This window comes from Mangifera indica, chromosome 19, assembly GCF_011075055.1.
Source record: "Mangifera indica cultivar Alphonso chromosome 19, CATAS_Mindica_2.1, whole genome shotgun sequence".
Classification (NCBI taxonomy): Eukaryota; Viridiplantae; Streptophyta; class Magnoliopsida; order Sapindales; family Anacardiaceae; genus Mangifera; species Mangifera indica.
This window is the reverse complement of record NC_058155.1, coordinates 11,510,015-11,530,093: the sequence shown is the minus strand read 5'-3', so window position 1 is coordinate 11,530,093 and position 20,079 is coordinate 11,510,015. Positions and strand designations below refer to the sequence as shown.

Here is a 20,079-nt window from a genome sequence, read left to right as displayed (position 1 = left end):
TGGTTTGAGTTGGCCTTGAAACCAAAAACTTTAGTTTGAGTTGACGATGAAATTGTTGGAGAAGCTATAAGAAAGTATTGGAGAGAAGAAGGGTCGTTGGGGGTAGAGATGAAGAAGAAAAATCTTCGGAGACGAAGAAGAATAATCATGGGAGGGTAGAGATGAAGAAAAATAGTTGTAGAGGAAGAATAAAAGTAGCAGGACAGGATGAATTTATCGATGAGTCATTAAATTAGAATTCAAACTTAGTTACCCTGATTCAAATTCAGCTCATGTAAGCCAAATTTGGCTAATCTAAAGTCATATTTAGTTACCCTGATCCAAATTATAGTTACACCTTTACAATTGTATTCTTTCTTCTTAGTCCTACACTATAATCTCCGTTTTGTCAACATTCTCTTATTTCTCAGTGATATTTTCGACTATTTTATTGAAGTTCTGACAGTAAAAGAGCGAGAGATCTACCCTTCTAGCTTGTTTTTCTAATGATAGTCAACACTTTCTTTTGGTTGTCAATGCTAGTCACGGTGAAGGAAGAAGGTGTTGCATTTATTCGTAGACAATATCAACTCAGTTCCTTGGTTATTCGTTGGCAATGTCTCTATCAAGTGCAAGATTGAGCCATTGTTCCTTGGTTTTTTCGTTGGTTGGAGATGAAGAATGAATTTTGCTAGAGTTGTGGAAGACAGAGGTGAAAATATAATATTTCAAAATTTTGGAGTAACTGTAAGAGAAAACATATGAACCCTAGGAAGGAAAAAATAATGAATTTTTTTATCAAATTTTGGATTTTCATATATATAGATATATGATAAAAATGGTAAATTAGTATACAATTAAACTAATCAATAATATTTACAAAATTGGATGAGAGATGATTATTTGAATTTTCTAAAGATAGGAAGTGAGAATTTGCCAATTCATGAATCATTTGCCTGGAAGAAAGGGTTTTGACAGAGATACCATGGGTTTAACTATTGAGGTGTTTAGAAATAATATATTTTGGTTTAGTTAAATGACTCTATTACCCTTACCGTGTTAACTTATTTACGAGAGAAAAAGGCGAGCTCCTTGTGATTGTAGATCTTTTTAATTCTACCACGCACATCCAAAAGCTTTCTCGTTTAGAGCGCGAACGCAGGAAAAAAAAAAAACACTAAATAAGTTAATAGCGCTAAGCCTAAACACTACAACCTAATGAAAAGCCCTAATTTTCTCGATTGTTGAATTCAAAATTGGTAATACCTTTGCAATTTATCTAATCGATCCTTGCATTGCCTTATTAATGTCTTGATCCATGTTCAACAAAAGCAACGTATCAATCTCGATCTCCGATGAAGAGTCAGACGAACTTGCCCGGATGAGAGTCCGAGTTCGTAGGAAGCGTAAGAAAAACCAGTTACGAGTCAAGAGCGCGTTCACTCTACTACTTCTTAGATTTTTTTTGAGGTACTGGACTCTGTTGATCTTTGTTCTCGCTGCTGGATTACTTCTTTTTGAAGCCACTAGAATTGGGAGGAAACCTGGTTTGGTTGTTAAGTCTAAAGACAGTCCCGTTGAAGTGAAGAATTCGAGTTCGGTGGAACATTCGACTCGGATTGAACCACGGACGAGAGATGCCCGTGGTGGCAGGGATCGTAAGTGTTTTCTTTAAGGCTTTATATTACTACATTAAGTTGAAGATAAATTACCATGCCTTTTTCAGGTGTTCAAATTTATACATGATTATGGTAACTCTCTATGGTTCAAATTGAAAAAAGAAATTTTGAATTTTATTTCAATTGTGTTGTAATTAGGTGTTACGAGGTAGAATTCTATTGCCCGGAGCTTGGGATTTTTTTTTTAAATCTTGTGATAGTTATGAAATAGGGGAGCAGTGTGCAAAGGAGCTCTTTATCATGAAATAAATTAAATTGTTGGAGTGCAGAAAAGTGAAACAAGAATTGCGAAATGCAACAGTTTTAAGACAAGAAAGCTGAATCATAAATTTACGAATTAACTACAGGTTGAATTTGAATTGTGGAAATAGAATGTCGTTCGTGAGGTCTTTGTTTTTGGTGTTCTTATCATCTGTTGTATAGAACATGACTCATTTTTGTGGATTTTATCAGGTTGCTTGAAGCTGTTACCTCCTGATGAGCTTGAGCATCTGGATCTTCCTGTGAATGAAGAAACCAGAAGTCATGTAAAGAAAGTGATTTACTTTTCAGAGAATGGTATACTTGATGTAGTAGGGAACGATACCTTTTCCCAACAGAAAAGCAAAGGCACAAGATTTAATTTATTTACAGGATACCAGACTTTGGATCAGAGAGAGAAAAGTTTCAAGGTTATGAGCGCCTTATTGATGTGTTTAGCTATGTTTAGGATAATAGATGATTTTTATCATGTTAAATGTTCAATTGTGAAATAAAGTTTTCAATTTTTGAAATTAATGTTATAAATTATATGCTTCTATATGCTTGTGCTTTTTATGTACTGTTTCAAATTTATATATCTAATATCCTCTATAAATTTGCTGCATGCAGGCTAGTAAAACTGCTGAGGTACATTGTGGTTTTTACAGTGAAAATGGAGGATTTACAGTCTCAGATGAGGACAAAAGGTACATGCAAAATTGCAAAGTTGTGGTATCTACTTGTGCATTTGGGGGAGGAGATGCTCTTCATCAACCAATTGGAATGTCAGAGGCATCACTTAAGAAGGTTCCATGTTTGATGTACACTGCTTATTACTTGCATACTCATTCAAAAAGGTTAGACACATAATATCATCTGGATTCAGGTGTGCTATGTTGCATTTTGGGATGAAATTACCCTGGCAGCTCAGGAATCAGAGGGGCATAAAATTGGTGATGATGGATTTATTGGGAAATGGCGCATTGTGGTTGTGAGGGAACTCCCATTCACAGACCAGAGGTTGAATGGTAAAATTCCAAAGGTATCCATGATTTACATTGTAATGTTTTCTTTCTTTCTTTCTTATTATTATTTTTTGCACTTTTTGTAATGTTCTTGATGTGATGAATCTGCCATGTCATTCATGGATTCTAGGTCAATTACTTATATTACTAGTGCACTTTTTTGTTCAATATGTGAACATGTGTGAGTGCATGTATTCGTATTTGTAATGATCCAAGTCCATGTCTGCTGTCATCAGATGTTGGCACATCGCCTCTTCCCTCATTCAAAGTACTCTATTTGGGTTGACTCGAAGTCTCAGTTTAGGAAGGATCCTTTGGGGGTGTTGGAAGCCCTTCTTTGGCGTTCAAATTCTGTGCTTGCGATTTCAGAGCATGGAGCTCGCAGTAGTGTTTATGATGAAGCTAAGGCAGTTGTTAATAAACACAAAGCCACCCCAGAAGAAGTTGAAGTGCAGTTGGCTCAATATCACCATGATGGCCTCCCTGAGAACAAGAGGTTTAATGGAAAGAAAGGTATTAATTTCTCTAATACAAATGTTAATAGAACGAAGTAGATGCATTTGCATGATTGAGCTTTTCTTGCCACATATTTCTTTGGGTTTGCCATACTTTATATTTGTCACACCAAAGTTGAGCTACCTTATATTGTCTGCTATTTTATCTGGATTTGTAGAGTTTAGATATGTCTCATCCAATACAAAGAAAGGCATTGTTTATTCATTATGTGCCCAAGTTTTATTGAAGGCTCTTTCTTCTTTTGGTTTTCACTTGTGAGTGTAAACCTGATTCTTCCCTGAGGGCAAGGTTCCTGAAACGAAAGGTATAGGAGTGCTATTGAACCCAGGCTTGGGTTTACTGCCCAATTTAACACCTGAATTTGGTGATTTCTTCCATAGTAAGTCATAGATAGGAAGGAAAGACTAATATCCAGAGTACAGTAGGTGGAATCTAGAGAAATCAAATGTAGTGGCTAAGTGATTGGTAATCATGGGACCTCTTACATGGATCTTATCTTGCTGTAGGAATTTCTTTTTGCTGTTTAAATGTTTATGGTCATTTGTTGGGATGTGCAGCTCTATCTGAAGCATCAGTCATTGTGCGAGAGCATACACCATTAACTAATCTGTTTATGTGCATCTGGTTCAATGAGGTGGTTCGATTCACTTCTCGAGATCAGCTGAGTTTCCCATATGTTCTATGGCGGTTGAATGTGTCTGAGAACATCAACATGTTCCCTGTTTGCACCCGTAAGGACCTTGTTAATGCCATGGGTCACATACGCAAGGCGAAGCCCTTGAACAGTACAATGTCCATGTTCTAAACGGTAACTAATTTCATTTCACCAATTGCTGTCATTGAGGGAGGGGGTGGAGAATATATACCGTAAATATTCATGATTCTTTTGTAGATGTAGAATTTTCTGAATGTTATTTATTGGCAGTGGCACTGGCTTGAAAAATTTCTTTCTCTGGATTGTTTCTTATTCATTTGGTTGAAATCGTGTATTTATATTTTACTATAAAAAAACCTATTCATTCGGAGACAGTTATTTGAGAGAAATTTTTTTCAGAAATAATAGAATTATTTTAATTTATATGTTTGTTATTTGCCTGGGAAGACTGGTTTATTTCATGATACATTTGGTTCATTCTTCACAGTAGGATCATAAATAAAAACCTATCTGGTACAATTTTAAAAATAAATTAAATGCATCCCACTTTTGTTTGTAGTTGGATAGTTTGAAAATATTATAATATGATATGAGGATGATTAATGTTTGAAAATAAATGTTGGGGGTGGCAATTTTTCTTTCTTTTTCTTTGACACTTTTTTATGATTGTTCTAGTGAATTTATCACCAATACAAATTAGACTTTTCGGATTTGAGGAGGTAGTTTGTTTCAGGAGCAGTGTATTAAAGTGATATCGAGAGAAGATACCAAATCCTGGGCTTTCGATCATGCTGCCTAGAATCATATTCTGCACTGTAATAGCGTTAGCCACTCGGCAGCAATTCTCTTGGCTGTGGTATCCCCTGTAGTTCACAAGGGACAATCAAAGCACCACTCCAGTCCCTGGTTGGTTCTTTCCTTGTATATTCAACAACCACATTGCATCATCCTCTAAAACACAACCAATAATCAAATCTAATGGAGGAGCATTTATCTTTCAGCTTACACTGCCGGAGGGACCTGACAGCACTTCTCGGGCGGTCGGAAAAGCTCAAGGTTTCATTGTCCCAATTGAACATTTTGCACATTCAGCATTCAACGTTAATTATCTCACACTTGAAGCCCCAGTGTGTGCTGGTAGCCACTCACAAAGATACAGAGGAATTACAAATTGGCCACATAACACGTTATTAGACACATGTTGTTCTTAGACATAAATTAGCAGATTTCAATCAATGTATAGCGAGCAGAGCAAATCCATTTCAAATAAAAAGAAAGTTTGACTGTTCAATTAATATCGCATATCCCTACTGGATAAGGTGTATAAGCTATTACTATAACCAATATAGAGAAAAAATTATCATCGCGAGACAATTAATAACGGTAAATGTAGAGTGGTGACATCATTGCCAATGATCTTTTATGTCTATACGGTTTAATGACACATTTGCCACGTGTTATTTATACTAATAAAAATCTAAGCACTTTATAATTCAATCATTATAAATGTAAACTTGCAATAACAAAATAAGCAATTGAACTTACATTATGTTGTGTTTCTTGCATATATTCATTTGGAGGGTATATTTTTATATATCTTTTAAGTAATATCTTTGGATTATTATGTCATCTCTTAATATAATTGTCTGAGTCAGCCAAATTATTAAAAACTTTTCAGTCAGGGTTTGAAGGTGACAACTGATTGTGCTATACGGTATGATCATCGAACTGGTTGAAGATTTGGGAATGAAAGTTTGGAATTTGCCAAATTTTAAGATACAAATGAAACTCAAATATTTAACCCGTTTACCCGCGTGAGTCGGACCTTAACCAAACCCGTATGACACGCGCACTTCTCCTTTCATATCTAACAGGTGAAAGGGGACAGTTTAACTGTTAAATGCACACGTTTTATATTATTCAACATTTCACGCTCTGTGTAAGCTTCGCTGACATCTCCTCTCCGCTTTTTCATCTAACGAAGGTGCATCGCTTGAATCTCTTTTACTCCAAAACCGCTACGAATGGCGAAATCTAGCGCCGACGATGCGGAGCTCCGTCGAGCTTGCGAAGCTGCAATTGAAGGCACCAAACAAAAGGTCGTTATCTCGATTCGTGTGGCCAAAAGTGCAGGGGTCTGGGGAAAATCTAACAAATTAGGTCGCAACATGGCTAAACCTAGGGTTCTTGCTATCTCTAGTACGTCTAATTTCTTTTCTTTCAGTCTCCATTTCTCAATTTCAATTAACGCTTCTGATCCATCCTCCTGGTAATTATTATTTTGTTTCTCATTTTGTCATTCTTACACATTTTGTTCTTTGTTGCTTATTATATTTCAGATCAGCTGAAAATGATATTTTGTTCTATTAATGAGAAAATTCTGAAATGTGTAGAGCCAGTTAATATATTGCTGATGATGTGGACTTTTACTGTATGTTTGTCCGAATCTGGAAAACTTGAAACGGAGGTTACTGATATATGTATTCAAATTTGATCAAAGTTCTGTTTAGCTAGATTATAGCATGCTTTTTAGTTTCTAGATTCATTTAAAAGTACCGTGCGGTTAGTTTTTTTTTTTACTAGTTTTTTTTTTCCCCCTTTTTCCAAAATTTTGAGATAACGGAGGAAGTAGGTCTACTTCTGTTTTGTAGTCTTTTTTCACTGTTGGTTGGGATATGCTGGCTGTGACATGTTCATCACCGGGTTGAAAGCTGCTCTTGATAAATAGGATATGATTGATGGAGTGAAAGAATAGATTATCAAATAATCCTGAGGGTTCAGGCGAGTGTCCAACCCTGTAGTTTGTTCCCACATGGTCTGGAGTTTGGATTCCTCAAGGTCATTGACTTGGCCAAAAGCTAGGAGTTTCCTACTTCCCATACTTCCCCAATACTGTAGGTTTTTGTGGGAGTGCTAGTTTTGAACTTGAGCATTGCAAGTTTCAAATTTTGGTTTGAAAATAAATTTAAGGAAGAAGAAACAGAATTTGGAGGGTCATAAGTTATGTAGTAATCAATGTAATATAGGATTGAAAGCTGTTGATCCTCTATTCGTAATTGTTTTCCTTGTTTACTAAACTCATGATACTTTTTGTTCTTTGTAAGAACATTGAATGATATATAATTTGTATGGCATTATCAATGATAACATTTTACACGTGCAGCAAAAGCTAAGGCTCAGCGAACTAAAGCTTTTCTTCGAGTCTTAAAGTATTCCACAGGAGGAGTCCTTGAGGTATTTTTTATTTAAGTTTTAATCATGTCAAAAGAATATTCAGCAAATCTAGTTTTTTACTATACTAACTTTGTTAGCCTAAAAGTAGCTTTACTAAAAATCAACCGCTGAGCTCCTTATCATGATCATTGGTTGGGCTTCGTCATGAGTTTAGGCCATTGGCTATGCCTCAATTATGGTGTAAAGATATCTAAGATGGGTTTTGGTCTTAGATTTTCAAGCTATAGGTTTCTTGTCTGAGCTTGATGATTCTAGGTAGACTATTATGTTAATTGGTTGGTTGTCTTCTTCTGCCTCTTTCTCTCTTTTTCAATTCAAGCAAGCCTGATGCATATTGAAATCTGTTTTAGCCAACAATTTGTGTCTGTGTCAGACATTTTATGGTCTTCTTTATACCTTCCATATTTCACTTGTAATTTGAGATTTGGGTGTGTGTATGTGGTCATGAACTAAGTTGTTGAATACTTCTTAATTTCTATCACTGATGCTAGGACAATTTTTTTACCACATGTTTATATGAAAGAATGAAGATAAAAACTTGACATTCAAACATTCTGGGACAGAAAAATTAGTAGATTATGACATAAAGTTACCTATCTCCAGAAAATTGACTTCTTATAAGTTAATAGTTTATAGAACATAATATGCTTTATGCATTTTTCTACACGCTTTTAGATCAAATTCTTTGGCTATGTATTGTTGAAAGTTTCTTACACATGCAGCCTGCAAAGCTTTATAAGCTTAAGCATCTCTCTAAAGTGGAGGTTGTAACCAATGACCCCAGTGGATGCACATTTACCCTGGTAATGCTCCATCTATTACTTACATCTGAAAACAGAAAAAGGCTTTATGGTCCATCTTTTTCGATCACTCATTGTTGAATGTTTGAAATAAGAAGAACTTTCATAAAATGTGAAGTTATTTGTTTTTCCTTGCAAGTCAAATATTTTTCTTGCTCCTCCTATGAGGCTTGTTTCTGCCAGTTCCTGACTGAGTGTGTTACAGGGATTTGATAACCTCAGGAGCCAGAGTGTTGCCCCACCTCAGTGGACTATGCGCAATATTGATGACAGGTAACATAAGATGATTTGTCTTTTCTTTTTTAGCTGGGGAGTTTTACTCAATTAGAGATGCCCTTTTAGTAATATTTTTTAACTAATAATTCTTTTTAGTGATTGTTAACACAGGATTTTTCCTTTTTATTTCTTGTAGGAACCGCCTTTTATTTTGCATTTTAACCATATGTAAAGATGTAATTGGTCGACTTCCAAAAGTTGTTGGTATGGATGTTGTGGAGATGGCTCTTTGGGCTAAGGTGCAATTAGTGATCTGACACACTATTAGCTTGGGACTTTATGCAATTCGATTGAGCATGTTTGTACTATTCTGTTACTTTTTTGCCATTTTCATGCTGTTAAATTACTACTTCCAAATTGTTTGATCATAGAAAATTTCTATATATAATCAGAATATTTTGGCATGTTGAACAGCTTCAGTTATTGCTGTTGGTAATGATGAAATAATATATGCTTAACTATCTTCCACTGCAGAAATGGTTGAAACTCAAACTGAAGAGTGTGCTATTTATTGTGTGAATGAGTTTGCTATCATTAAAAAAAAAGGCCTCTTGCCAATTACATTTCTTGTTCTGGTTGTGTTTGAAATAATAACCTGGCTTTGTTTCCTTGTTATGTTAGTGGTTGGTTTGGTATGTTGCTTGATTTATAACTTGTCTGTTCTTGATAATATAATATGTATGGCCATAAGTTGAGATGACAATTAAATGTGATGATGTGGTATTATAGCAAACCTTGTCCTTGATGTGATGGGATTAATGATGCAATACAGGAGAATACACCCTCAGTGAAGACTGAAAGAAATATGCAAGATGGGCCTGTTGAAGCTAGCGTGGCAGAAAGTGAGCTGAAAGTGACTGTTGAAAGAGAACTTGTCTCCCAAGCTGAGGAAGAAGATACGGAGGCTCTGCTGGGCACGTACGTATTTTTGTCCTTTTATTTGTGAGGCTGTTAAAACAGGTTGGGATGTATTTTAAGAAGGTTGACAGTCTATGTAAAATGTGAAATGTATGTATAAAGTAGCATACGAATTAAGTTCTTCTTGAGGCCCTTGAAATTCTTCAACACTGAGATGCAAAACTTGAGTCACTGACATGTTAGATCAAGAACATTGCAAAGGAAAGGAAGTCAAATCAGATTAAATTTTGGGTCACAATTTTGCTGCAAAGTTAAAAATTATTTTTAAAACTGGAGTAACACTTTTGGATTTTGTAGATGAGGAATGAATGTTAAATTTTTAAGGTGTATATTGTTTCGTGGTCTGTTTTTGTAGTTTGTTTAATGCAAATATTGACTCATTGTGATTCTCATTTGCTGAATCACTGAAATGGAAACCAATATATTGCCTTTCTTCCACCATTCTTTTGAGCATGAATCGTTGAGATCACTTTTGTTCTGATCTAATGTTTCTGGGTATGCAGTTATGTCATGGGTATTGGGGAAGCTGAGGCATTTTCTGAAAGGTTGAAGCGTGAGCTTCAGGCCCTTGAAGCAGCAAATGTGCATGCCATATTGGAAAGTGAACCGCTGGTAGATGAGGTATTTCCTTCTTATTTACAGCTGTACATTTGAGTTCAACGATATTTATTTTTTGTGAGCATGTGCTTTCTTTTACTTTCTTGGTTTATTCTTGTAATTAGAACTTGTCAGAGAATGGGTCACCGAATATTGAGTCCTAATTGCACTATGTGACATGTCCTAATTCAACCCATTTGTATAAGATGTTGTAGACAAGCAATTATCTGTCAGGGATCAAATCTACTGCTATATAATCGTCTTAAAAGTTGTTTTAACAATATTGGTACAGTCTCCTCTTCTCTTCCATTCAAGCTGTACTTAATATCCATAGGAGTGCCAGTAGTGTGCCACAAGAACTATTTGTCATCTGCAGTTACTGTTACATTTTATTTGACGTTATATCTACAAAGCATATTGTTCAACTATCATCTTATATTAAGTACGTTTTATTAATGCTTCATTTGTTGAGCAAGTTCGGTTTTACCCTCCTTTTTGTAGTCCTTTAATCTGTCGGTACTTAATCTGTTGGAGCAAAGAATTGTTTTGAATTTTATTGTTCCTGATTATTTACTGTCTTTTTACTTCTTAGGGACCATTTTTGCCATGAACATGCTTTCCACTTAATTGGTGATTTCTTGTCTTGCAGGTACTGCAAGGACTCGAGGCAGCAACAAATTGTGTGGATGACATGGATGAATGGTTAGGCATCTTCAATGTAAAACTTAGGCACATGAGAGAAGACATTGAATCGGTAGGGGACTTTCTATACCAAATTATAATACTGTGGTGATTCTTCTGGTCCATTCTTGGTGGTACTTATCATTTCTGTGCATCTGGTACTACTTGAACCTCATTTTATTACACACACTATTGCGTTGCACAAACAAATTACCTCTCTGTCAACTAATCAAAGTTGTCTTGCTTCATTCTTCATTCTGCCTGTGTTTGGGTGTTAACTCAAATTAATTCCAACTTAAAAGTCTATCATTCTATTGTATTCTAGTTCCTTATTTCTGTACTTTGGTTTTTGTTTTAAATGGCTTAGGTTGTTTTTTTTTTTTCCCCAAGAAACTTCTCTGGTTACATGGTTTCATTGTTTTGGAAAAAGGAACTTGACTTATTGGGAAAATTTATGGGTTGTGGATTGAGTCTTGGTAAGTAATGGAATGAGTTGCCACTGTATGAAATTTATATGTACTGTTCTATTTTTCGTAAGCTTTTTATGTAATGTTCATGCATATGAAGCATTCTTTTTGTATTGTAGTGAAGATTTTTTTCTCAATGTTAGGTGCTAAAGACTGCTTTTAGTAGTGGGCATTTTTCTAAGCTGAGCACCTGATAAGTTTGCTGGTAAAATTTTTTTCTTTTTGGTCTTAATATACAGATAGAAACCCGCAATAACAGATTGGAGATGCAATCTGTTAATAACAGATCACTGATTGAGGAGCTTGATAGGCTTCTTGGGCGATTGCGTGTTCCTTCTGAGGTATGCAATCTATTGAGTAATATTACATACACTAACAATTGATACAAACACATGTATAAACGTTGATGTGTCATTATGTGATTGGATGTTACTTTATCTCTAATTTAAAATCACTTAATCACATGATGACACATCAACTTTTGTACCCATTGTTAGTGCAATAAGTATTATTGGCTATCTATTATTTTCATTGTGTACATAAAATAACTTATTTTAGGCAACATATCAAGGCCACAATATGTTATCTTTATGACATTTTGTCTGTTACAGTATGCAGCTTGTCTAACAGGAGGTTCATTTGATGAGGCACACATGCATGAAAATATTGATTCATGTGAGTGGTTAACTGATGCATTGCACAACCTGGAAGTACCTAATCTGGATCCTATTTATGCAAATATGCAAGCTGTTAGTATCCTACCCATCTTGTTTTTCTTTTCTTTTGAAAATCTTCTTGTAAGGCAGATCATCTAATGGTTTATTTATTGCTCCTATGGTTTTGTTAGAAAGTGAATTAGAGCATTTTGAATTTAATAATATTTCAGTTCATTTCCTCTGAAAACTAGAATTTTCAAATTGCAACATTATAGTGATACGATCTATGACCAACCCTGCAACCCTGTGCAAGGGAGCCTTTCCTTATATGGGATTGGATCAAGTTTGAAGAACTTTCCAGCTTCAAATTAAAAGGTTGTTTTAAACAGTTATACGAATGGATTACATGAAAAAAGGATGCTGAATCCTCTGACCATTTGCTCCTTCATTGTCCAATGTCTTCACTGTTATGAGCAAAAATTTGTTGCGAAACCAATCTTCAATGGGTTGCTCTTAGATCTTGTTCAGATTTACTTGTGGAGAATTTCAATTTTTGGTAAAGGAGAAAAGGCCAAGCCTCTCAAAAAATGTGTACCCTTGCTCTTTTATGGGTTATTTGGGTTGGGGCGAAAGAAATAAAAGGAATTTTGAAGACAGTGGGGAAGAAACTGGAACTCTATGGGACAAGATCAATTTTTTGGGCTTCTGAAAAAGACTTTGAGCACACCTCTTTTTTCTTTATCCATCTAAATTGGTTTGGGGTAATATGTTGATTCCGGTTTTGAGGGATTTGTCCATGCCATAGTGTTTCTCTTTTTTTTTTTTTTTTTTTTGGGGGGGAGGGGAGGGATGGTTTCTTTTTGCACAGGTTCACGATATTCTTTGTAAAGATTTGCCCCTTTTTACTGGGGCCATTTGTGTAGTAGTGGATTTCCAGTCTACTATCTAAGTTCTTTTACGTTAAAAAATATATATAAATTTCCTATTTAAAATTAGTCATACGAATGGGCTTTAGTTGTGTGCATGATACCAATTTTGGTGAAAATTGAACTTTATGTAGATAGACTAATGAGCTGGAGAAAGCATGGGCTCAAAATAAGATAGCTCAGCTTGCGAGAAAAACTTCAGACTGTAATTGTCTTATTATATAATGTCATTGCTGATCGTTGGGTGGAATATTCTCTGAAGACAAATTTATGTTTCCTTAGTTTGCTTCTACAAGGTTACTCATTATTCTTCAACTTGAGCAAGATGAGCAACAGGGTCTAGAATTTTTTATGGGAAAGTATGAAAATTGTGCACTAGCTCTTTTTTTTTCTTTATTCCCTTTATTTTTGCTCCTAAATGAAGATAAACCTGCTGAAATCCAGAGGCCTGATTAGGAAAAATTTAACACTTGTGACTAGGGTTAAATGACCCACTTGCAAACTTGTCCAGTTCTAGTCTTTCATTTGAATCGTTTCTATGGAATTCTAGTTGTCTTGTTTCTCCTCTTTTGTTTATTTATTCATAGTAGAACTCCATATTTAATCTCAGCATCTTGAGTACCAGATTCCTGTAGCCACCAAACTGGCTGTATGAATTTTCAACCAACCTAATAATACCATTTATTAGTCCTTGTTGCTTGATGAAAGCATCACTTTGTAAAGCGTTTTCAGTTTATACAGGTTTTTTTCTATATTATTGTCTCTTTCTAAAAGGTGTAGCTGAAATTCTTACAGGTTAAAGAGAAGCGAGCAGAACTGGAAAAAATGAAAACTACATTTGTTAGAAGAGCATCTGAGTTCTTGAGAAACTACTTTGCTAGTTTGGTGGATTTCATGATAAGTGACAAGAGTTACTTTTCTCAGGTATTTCTCAGCTTCATGTTCTTTTGTTTGGAAGAATCATCTGTTTTGGGACTGAGACTTCTAAGTTACTTGTCTCTTTGCAAACAGCGAGGACAATTGAAGAGGCCAGATCATGCTGACTTGCGGTATAAATGCAGGACATATGCTCGCCTTCTGCAACACTTAAAGGTCAAATTGTGGACACTGTGTGTGTGTGTGTGTTGAGGGGGGATTTGCATGTGCATGTTTCTGGTTGTATGACTTAATATGTAAAACTTGTTTCCTTTATGATTTTCTCTGCTTTCAATTTTCAGAGTCTTGATAAGAATTGCTTGGGTCCTTTGAGGAAATCTTATTGTAGCTCCCTCAACTTACTTCTTCGCCGGGAGGTTAGGCCGCACAAACTTCTTAATAAACATCTAAAAATTACTTTCCTCATTTATAATTGTCTTATTCATCTGTTTTTGGAGCTGAGAATGCAGCCCTTGATTCTTATCTCGATTTTGGATCTGTGTTGCATGCCACAAATATGATACTTGCAAGTTGCACCATAATGTGTTGAGGATGTGTACAATGTGAATAGGATTTATCCTTTGTGAACGCGGAGAGATTTTTATTTTTCTAAGTTCATGCCTGAGATTTATCTGACATTTTCTTCTGCTTCTTCCCGTGTTTTTGGGTAAGCCAAATTCATGGTTGATAACTGATAACATAAGCTTTTTCAGTTATAATCTCCATTTGTAGAATGACTGTATAAATTATTGCTGTCTTTTGGTATAAGGCTGTCATACTTTTCCAAACTTGATAGTTCAATCGTTTTAGCAAAGTGTGAAGTTAGGCTCTAAAGTTATTTTATTTATTAACAGGCTCGAGAATTTGCAAATGAGCTTCGTGCTAGTACAAAAGCATCCAGAAATCCAAGTGTCTGGCTTGAAGGTTCTACAGGATCCGGTCAAAATGCAAATACGGCAGACACTTCTTCAGTTTCTGATGCATATGCCAAAATGCTGACAATTTTTATTCCACTCCTTGTAGATGAGGTTAAAGAACTTTCCATAGTTTCATATTAACTTATTCTAAGTTCCAAATTTTATTACTGTTTATGTTGACAGGTTTCTCCTCACTGTCTCAAATTGCAGAGTTCTTTTTTTGCACACTTCATGTGTTTTGAAGTGCCTGCACTTGTTCCCCCAGGAGGTCATGCTAATGGAAGCAGAACTGGGTCCTATGATGAAGATGCCAATGACGATGACTTGGGCATTATGGATATAGATGAGAGTGACAGCAAAGCTAGTAATTCTTTTTTTCTATCTTCCTTCTTTAAGTTCAAGTTGGTATACATATGTCACAAAGTAATGCTGCTCCTATCTCAAGCTGAGATAACTGAGTAAGATTCCTTAATTCTTTAGGTAAGAACTCTGCAGATCTGTCAGCATTAAATGAATCTCTCCAGGAGTTGCTTAATGGAATTCAGGTAAGTAATGCTATAAAAAATATGTTGTGGATGTTCATGTCCTTGTAAGTTCTCTTTTATGTGCTATGGCAGGTTTTCCTGCCAAACTTTTTGTTTTGGTGCTTACGATAGCATCTTTTGAAGATGGATTTCCTACTTTATTTCCTCAGTTCCTGATTTTGACTAGCAAAAGATGCCAACTTTTATTTAATGATTTCCAGGAAGACTTTTATGCTGTGGTGGATTGGGCATACAAGATTGATCCTCTACGGTGTATATCTATGCATGGGATCACAGAGCGCTATCTTTCTGGTCAGAAAGCTGATGCAGCCGGATTTGTACGTATGTTGCTTGGTGACCTTGAATCCAGAATATCTATGCAGTTCAGTCGTGTGAGTGTATGCTATAAGCAGGAACAATCCAGTTTCCTTATGTATTATGATGATTGAGGAGCTCATCTATTAATTTGGTGAATTGTGCAGTTTGTTGATGAAGCTTGTCACCAAATTGAAAGAAATGAGCGTAATGTACGGCAGATGGGTGTCTTATCTTACATCCCAAGGTAACTTGTGTCGTAACAGCTTGTGATTTATTGTCTTCATCCAAATTTGGCTCTTTTAATGAACTAATTATATTATGTGTCCACCTGCCCCAATTTTGAGAGTACATAAAGAGGAAATATATCAAGAATCTAGTATCTTCTGATTGATGGAACTGAGATTTGAGCCATGAACTGTTCCAAGAAAGATTTCTGCAATTTGAGCATAATCAATGAGATCTGAGCAACAGCTGTTAAATAAAAAATGAGTTTATTGAATGTCTCAAGACCTTTTATAGGTACTTTTAAAACTTGTTTGAGCTGCTGTTTTTGAGGTTTTAAACTGACATTCTCCTCATTCACTTAGATCTCTGTCCACTTTAATGTGCATATTCAGTTAGAAATTGCTCAGGTGAAAATAATTAGTTAGCTGCTTTGACAATGGTAATTTTTATGAAGGTTAATGTGCAATAGGAATGATGAAATTGATAATATGGTTGTGTTAGGACTAATATATAGGTGAAATATGTATGGGCAATTATATAATGGATTGTGCAGTTGTGAAACAAGTATGGTATGTATGGGTAGTTATAAAATGGGATTGGGCAGTTATGAAAAATATATGGGTAGTTATGAAATAACGCGAGCATAAAAGATAGATTGGGGAAGGAGAAAGGGGAGGAGGAAATTGGGTTTTGTTTGGTTAGCCTCTGGCTGATTGAGGAGAGAGTCTAGCCTCTTGAAAGCTAAACAAATTAGGGAGACTGTTTGATTGTGTTTGGATTGTCTTATTGTTGTGTTTGGGTAAGAATGCGTGTGAAACCTAGCAGGTTGTTTGAAATATTTTTCCTTGAACATATATATGTGTGTGTGCTGTACTGTCCTTCAATGTTTGATTTAGCATTGATATAATTATTTTGTATAGATTTGCAACTCTTGCAACCCGTATGGAACAGTATATTTTGGGACAATCTAGGGATTTGGTTGATCAGGCATATACAAAATTTGTGAGTACCTTCTTCTAAAGCTTGGTATTTGGTTATTTTTTAATGAATGCCTCATGGTGCTTTGTGCAACTTGATTCTATTATAATGCATAACGTATCAGATTGATGCAGTTTCAGACAAAGTTATGTGTAAATAGTGTAGGCTTCTTTCACTGCTTGCAGTGGGTGGTATTCTAGCTTAAGCACTATAATTTGATCTGTGCTTGTGTTGATTCGTTATAATGACTGTCATCAGCATAATGGTCAAACAACAATGTTGTGATATATGAAGGCATAGCCACCTGAGAGGCTAGTCTTTCACTGACTTAATCTCATAAGCCAACATTATTGTTTGTGTTAATATTTTGCAAGTCTGCAAAAACAAAGCAACCTAGGACTTGAATCTATTTTTGGATTCTCAGCTTGTTTAGTGGTAGGGTCTATGGAAAATAAAGGTTGACATAAATGATAGCTTCAGAAAGAGGTCCATTTACTGAAATCTTGAATGTTCTCCTATAGTTTTTTGTCTGAAGGCCTACTTGGGGGTGGTGGTTAGCTTATATTTTACCATTCTTAGCAAGCAAAATAGCATACATGATTCAGGTAAAAGCTAATCATTCAATATTGGGTATGGCTTTCCCTCAGTTGCAATATATATATATTTTTTTTGGAGAGTAGTCAGCCTCGTCAGAGTGGTTGGGAAAATGCCAACATCTGGGTGAAATAAAAGACTTCTCAAACTGGAGTATAGGCCACCTATCGGATTATGATAGCTTCTGTTATAGGATTTTGTGCATGTTACCCTGTAGTTAGTAATAAATCAATAGAAATCCATGTCTATATATTACACGATAGGAATTTCTTTTGGGTACAATTTACATTGTAATTATTGTTTGACAGGTTAGCATTATGTTTGTTACTTTGGAGAAAATTGCACAAACAGATCCAAAATATGCTGATATTTTTCTTCTAGAAAATTATGCAGCGTTTCAGAACAGGTAATTTTTCCCTTCTATTTGGCAGTTTCTTTTGGCTATTCAGTTGATGTTGTTTTTTGTTTAGGAAAGAGGATTTTTTTCTTTATTTTAAAAAATCATTGTTTCTCTACTGATTATAACCAGTTGCACAGCTTGTATGACCTAGCCAATGTTGTGCCCACTTTAGCCAAATTTTATCACCAGGCTAGTGAAGCTTATGAACAAGCTTGTACACGTCATATCAGCATGATTATATATTATGTAAGCAATCCGCTTTTGTCTCTTAGACTCTCTAAACTCACCTCTATATATGTACGGGTCGTTTCACTGAGAGTTATTAAATAATTCTTGAAAGTTTGATAACTTTTACCTTCAGTTTATGCATTCTTCAAGTTATATATTTAGCTTGCCTAATAAGTTTGTCCTTTACAGCAATTTGAACGGCTTTTCCAGTTTGCTCGAAAGATTGAAGATTTGATGTACACAATCACTCCAGAAGAGGTTTAATTATTTTCGTTTCACATATATCTTGAATTTGTTCTTGCATATGTATTTTCCATTAGCTTGGTAGAACATTTGGGATTCCACTGCATGATTTGCTATTCCTTTAGAAAATGAAAGCAATATGAATTTTTAATTATCTTCATCCCAAGTCATCTTATATTCATCATTTATGTTGGTCCGGGAGGTTGGTAATCTGTTACAGTTATTCCTTTCAGTGAGACAAGATAGGATTGTGATGTATAACAGGGACTTGTTCTTCATATCTGAAAATGGCTTGAATGGAATTGGCAGCATAACAATTTTTGTATTGTCCATCACATTTTGCCTGCATTGTTATAATTGTCTAGTCCATCTTTTTGTGTGGGGTAGGAGAACATACAGTTTAAAATTTTAAAAATGGATCTCTAATCAATGTTCTCAACAGATATTATAGTTTTCATTGTATTTCCATGTGATTTATAATTCCTGTGGGAGTCAGAAATCTGACTGAATAGGCACTTCTGTTTCAACTGTGCACCCAAATACTGTGTGGGATCTACACCCGCAAACTAAACTTTCATTCAGGAATGAGACTTTGGCAGTTTATTTTTCCCATATTTCACTTCAATTCCTCATCTAGACTCTTACTCAAATAACACGGCAGTTTCTTTAGGTCCATCTTTTGAGGGAGTTGATGTTGCATGGGTAATAATAAGGACCCAGTGGCATTACTAACCAAAATTTTGGTCACAAGTGGCACTGTTTTGGTTACATATAACAATGTTTTATTTGCCATAAATAATAGTTAAGCTGCCAATAACTAATGTTGTAAAAATATTATAATATTGCTACTTAATGACCAAATATGTATCCACTAATATTATTAGGCTGGTTCGAAGTTTGACCTAAGGGATGTACAACATATTTATATCATTTCACTATCTTCATTATTACATTTCCCTGCATGTATCTGCTTTAGCACAAGCAGCATAGTGTATATTGCTGGCTCTCAAATATGTGTGCTCTAGTTTAGACATTTTCTAGATTATATTGGTGCTGTTTACTACAGCCTTGATAAGGGATTGCTGTAATTTTAGTCCTACATCAGTGCAAATTAGTTTTTCTGCAGGTTATATCTTATGAATCTCTTCTGAAATTTTGTGCTCTTAATTTTTTTTCTTTCAAAAAATTTCAGATTCCTTTCCAGCTTGGATTATCTAAAGCGGATCTGCGGAAGGTGTTGAAATCCAGTTTATCTGGGGTAAGTTTATTGACCTTTATAATATCTTTAACCTAGTACTGAACAGTAATGAAACTATTTTAACAACTGGAATGCAGGTTGACAAATCCATTGCTATAATGTACAAGAAGTTGCAGAAGAACCTAACTTCTGAGGAACTATTACCTTCTTTGTGGGACAAATGCAAGGTAAGCTGACTGCTTTTTCAGAAAAAAAAAGAGTCTGGATCTTCATAGTTGAATATTCATTTTGGGTATTTTTGGCTGTATAGTGCATAGGTATAAAATATTAAAGAATGAGTATTCTTTCATGTATCCCAAGTGTGAAAATAGAGTGGAAAAGGTAGAAACTCAAAGCCTACTGAGTAACGAGGACTCTTATACAATTTTCTGAGCTCAGAACTTGTACAAATGATAAAATACACCCTTGGGATATGATAACATGGAAAAATTAGTGTTAATAAAATTATGTGGTTTACAATTGACAGAAGGAGTTTCTGGACAAATACGACAGTTTTGCACAACTTGTTGCCAAGGTTTACCCCAACGAGACCATCCCTTCTGTGGCAGAAATGAGGGATCTTTTGGCTTCCATGTAATTATCTTTGGCAATTCCTATTGGAGGGAAGAGCTTCATTAGCCGGCTGTAATTATTTTTTAAGTTTTGACACATTTCCCCTATTTTGATTCGTTGGACAAATTGTCTTCACTGTTTGAGATTCTGTTCAATGGACTTAATGCTTATTGTATCACTTTTTTTTCTATTCATTATGAATTTTATTTGTTTTTCATAGTTGCCTATTGTGGTGAAAAGGGTGTCTGATTATCATGTCGTCCTACTATTGCTGGTCA

General features: G+C 35.3%; 2 protein-coding genes across 8 annotated transcripts; both read left to right on the top strand.

Moving 5' to 3' along the window:
* The first annotated feature begins 1,108 nt into the window (after nucleotides 1–1,108).
* LOC123203167 (probable hexosyltransferase MUCI70) lies at nucleotides 1,109–5,235 on the top strand. 7 transcript variants are annotated; one of them, XR_006499220.1, is made up of 8 exons: nucleotides 1,110–1,637; nucleotides 2,112–2,329; nucleotides 2,529–2,705; nucleotides 2,785–2,940; nucleotides 3,160–3,436; nucleotides 3,997–4,247; nucleotides 4,828–5,000; nucleotides 5,096–5,235. XR_006499220.1 is itself a non-coding variant. In XM_044619381.1 (7 exons), the coding sequence occupies exons 1-6, from the start codon at nucleotides 1,298–1,300 to the stop codon at nucleotides 4,242–4,244; spliced, it is 1,416 nt and encodes a 471-aa protein (XP_044475316.1). In that variant the 5' UTR covers nucleotides 1,110–1,297; the 3' UTR covers nucleotides 4,245–4,247; nucleotides 4,834–5,233. The 7 variants fall into 7 exon arrangements, 6 of the variants coding, with proteins under 6 accessions (XP_044475317.1, XP_044475316.1, XP_044475313.1 ...); XM_044619381.1 differs by having other exon boundaries at nucleotides 4,834–5,233; XM_044619378.1 differs by having other exon boundaries at nucleotides 4,828–5,233.
* Nucleotides 5,236–5,983: 748 nt separating this feature from the next.
* Nucleotides 5,984–20,018, top strand: LOC123203523 (exocyst complex component SEC3A). The gene is made up of 25 exons (XM_044619907.1): nucleotides 5,984–6,293; nucleotides 7,258–7,328; nucleotides 8,051–8,131; nucleotides 8,334–8,401; nucleotides 8,541–8,643; nucleotides 9,177–9,322; nucleotides 9,826–9,943; nucleotides 10,569–10,673; nucleotides 11,307–11,408; nucleotides 11,679–11,816; nucleotides 13,445–13,573; nucleotides 13,661–13,741; nucleotides 13,867–13,941; nucleotides 14,419–14,592; nucleotides 14,692–14,845; nucleotides 14,962–15,026; nucleotides 15,227–15,397; nucleotides 15,488–15,567; nucleotides 16,469–16,550; nucleotides 17,429–17,526; nucleotides 17,658–17,766; nucleotides 17,938–18,006; nucleotides 19,184–19,249; nucleotides 19,327–19,416; nucleotides 19,716–20,018. The coding sequence occupies exons 1-25, from the start codon at nucleotides 6,119–6,121 to the stop codon at nucleotides 19,824–19,826; spliced, it is 2,661 nt and encodes an 886-aa protein (XP_044475842.1). The 5' UTR covers nucleotides 5,984–6,118; the 3' UTR covers nucleotides 19,827–20,018.
* The last annotated feature ends 61 nt before the right edge of the window (nucleotides 20,019–20,079 follow it).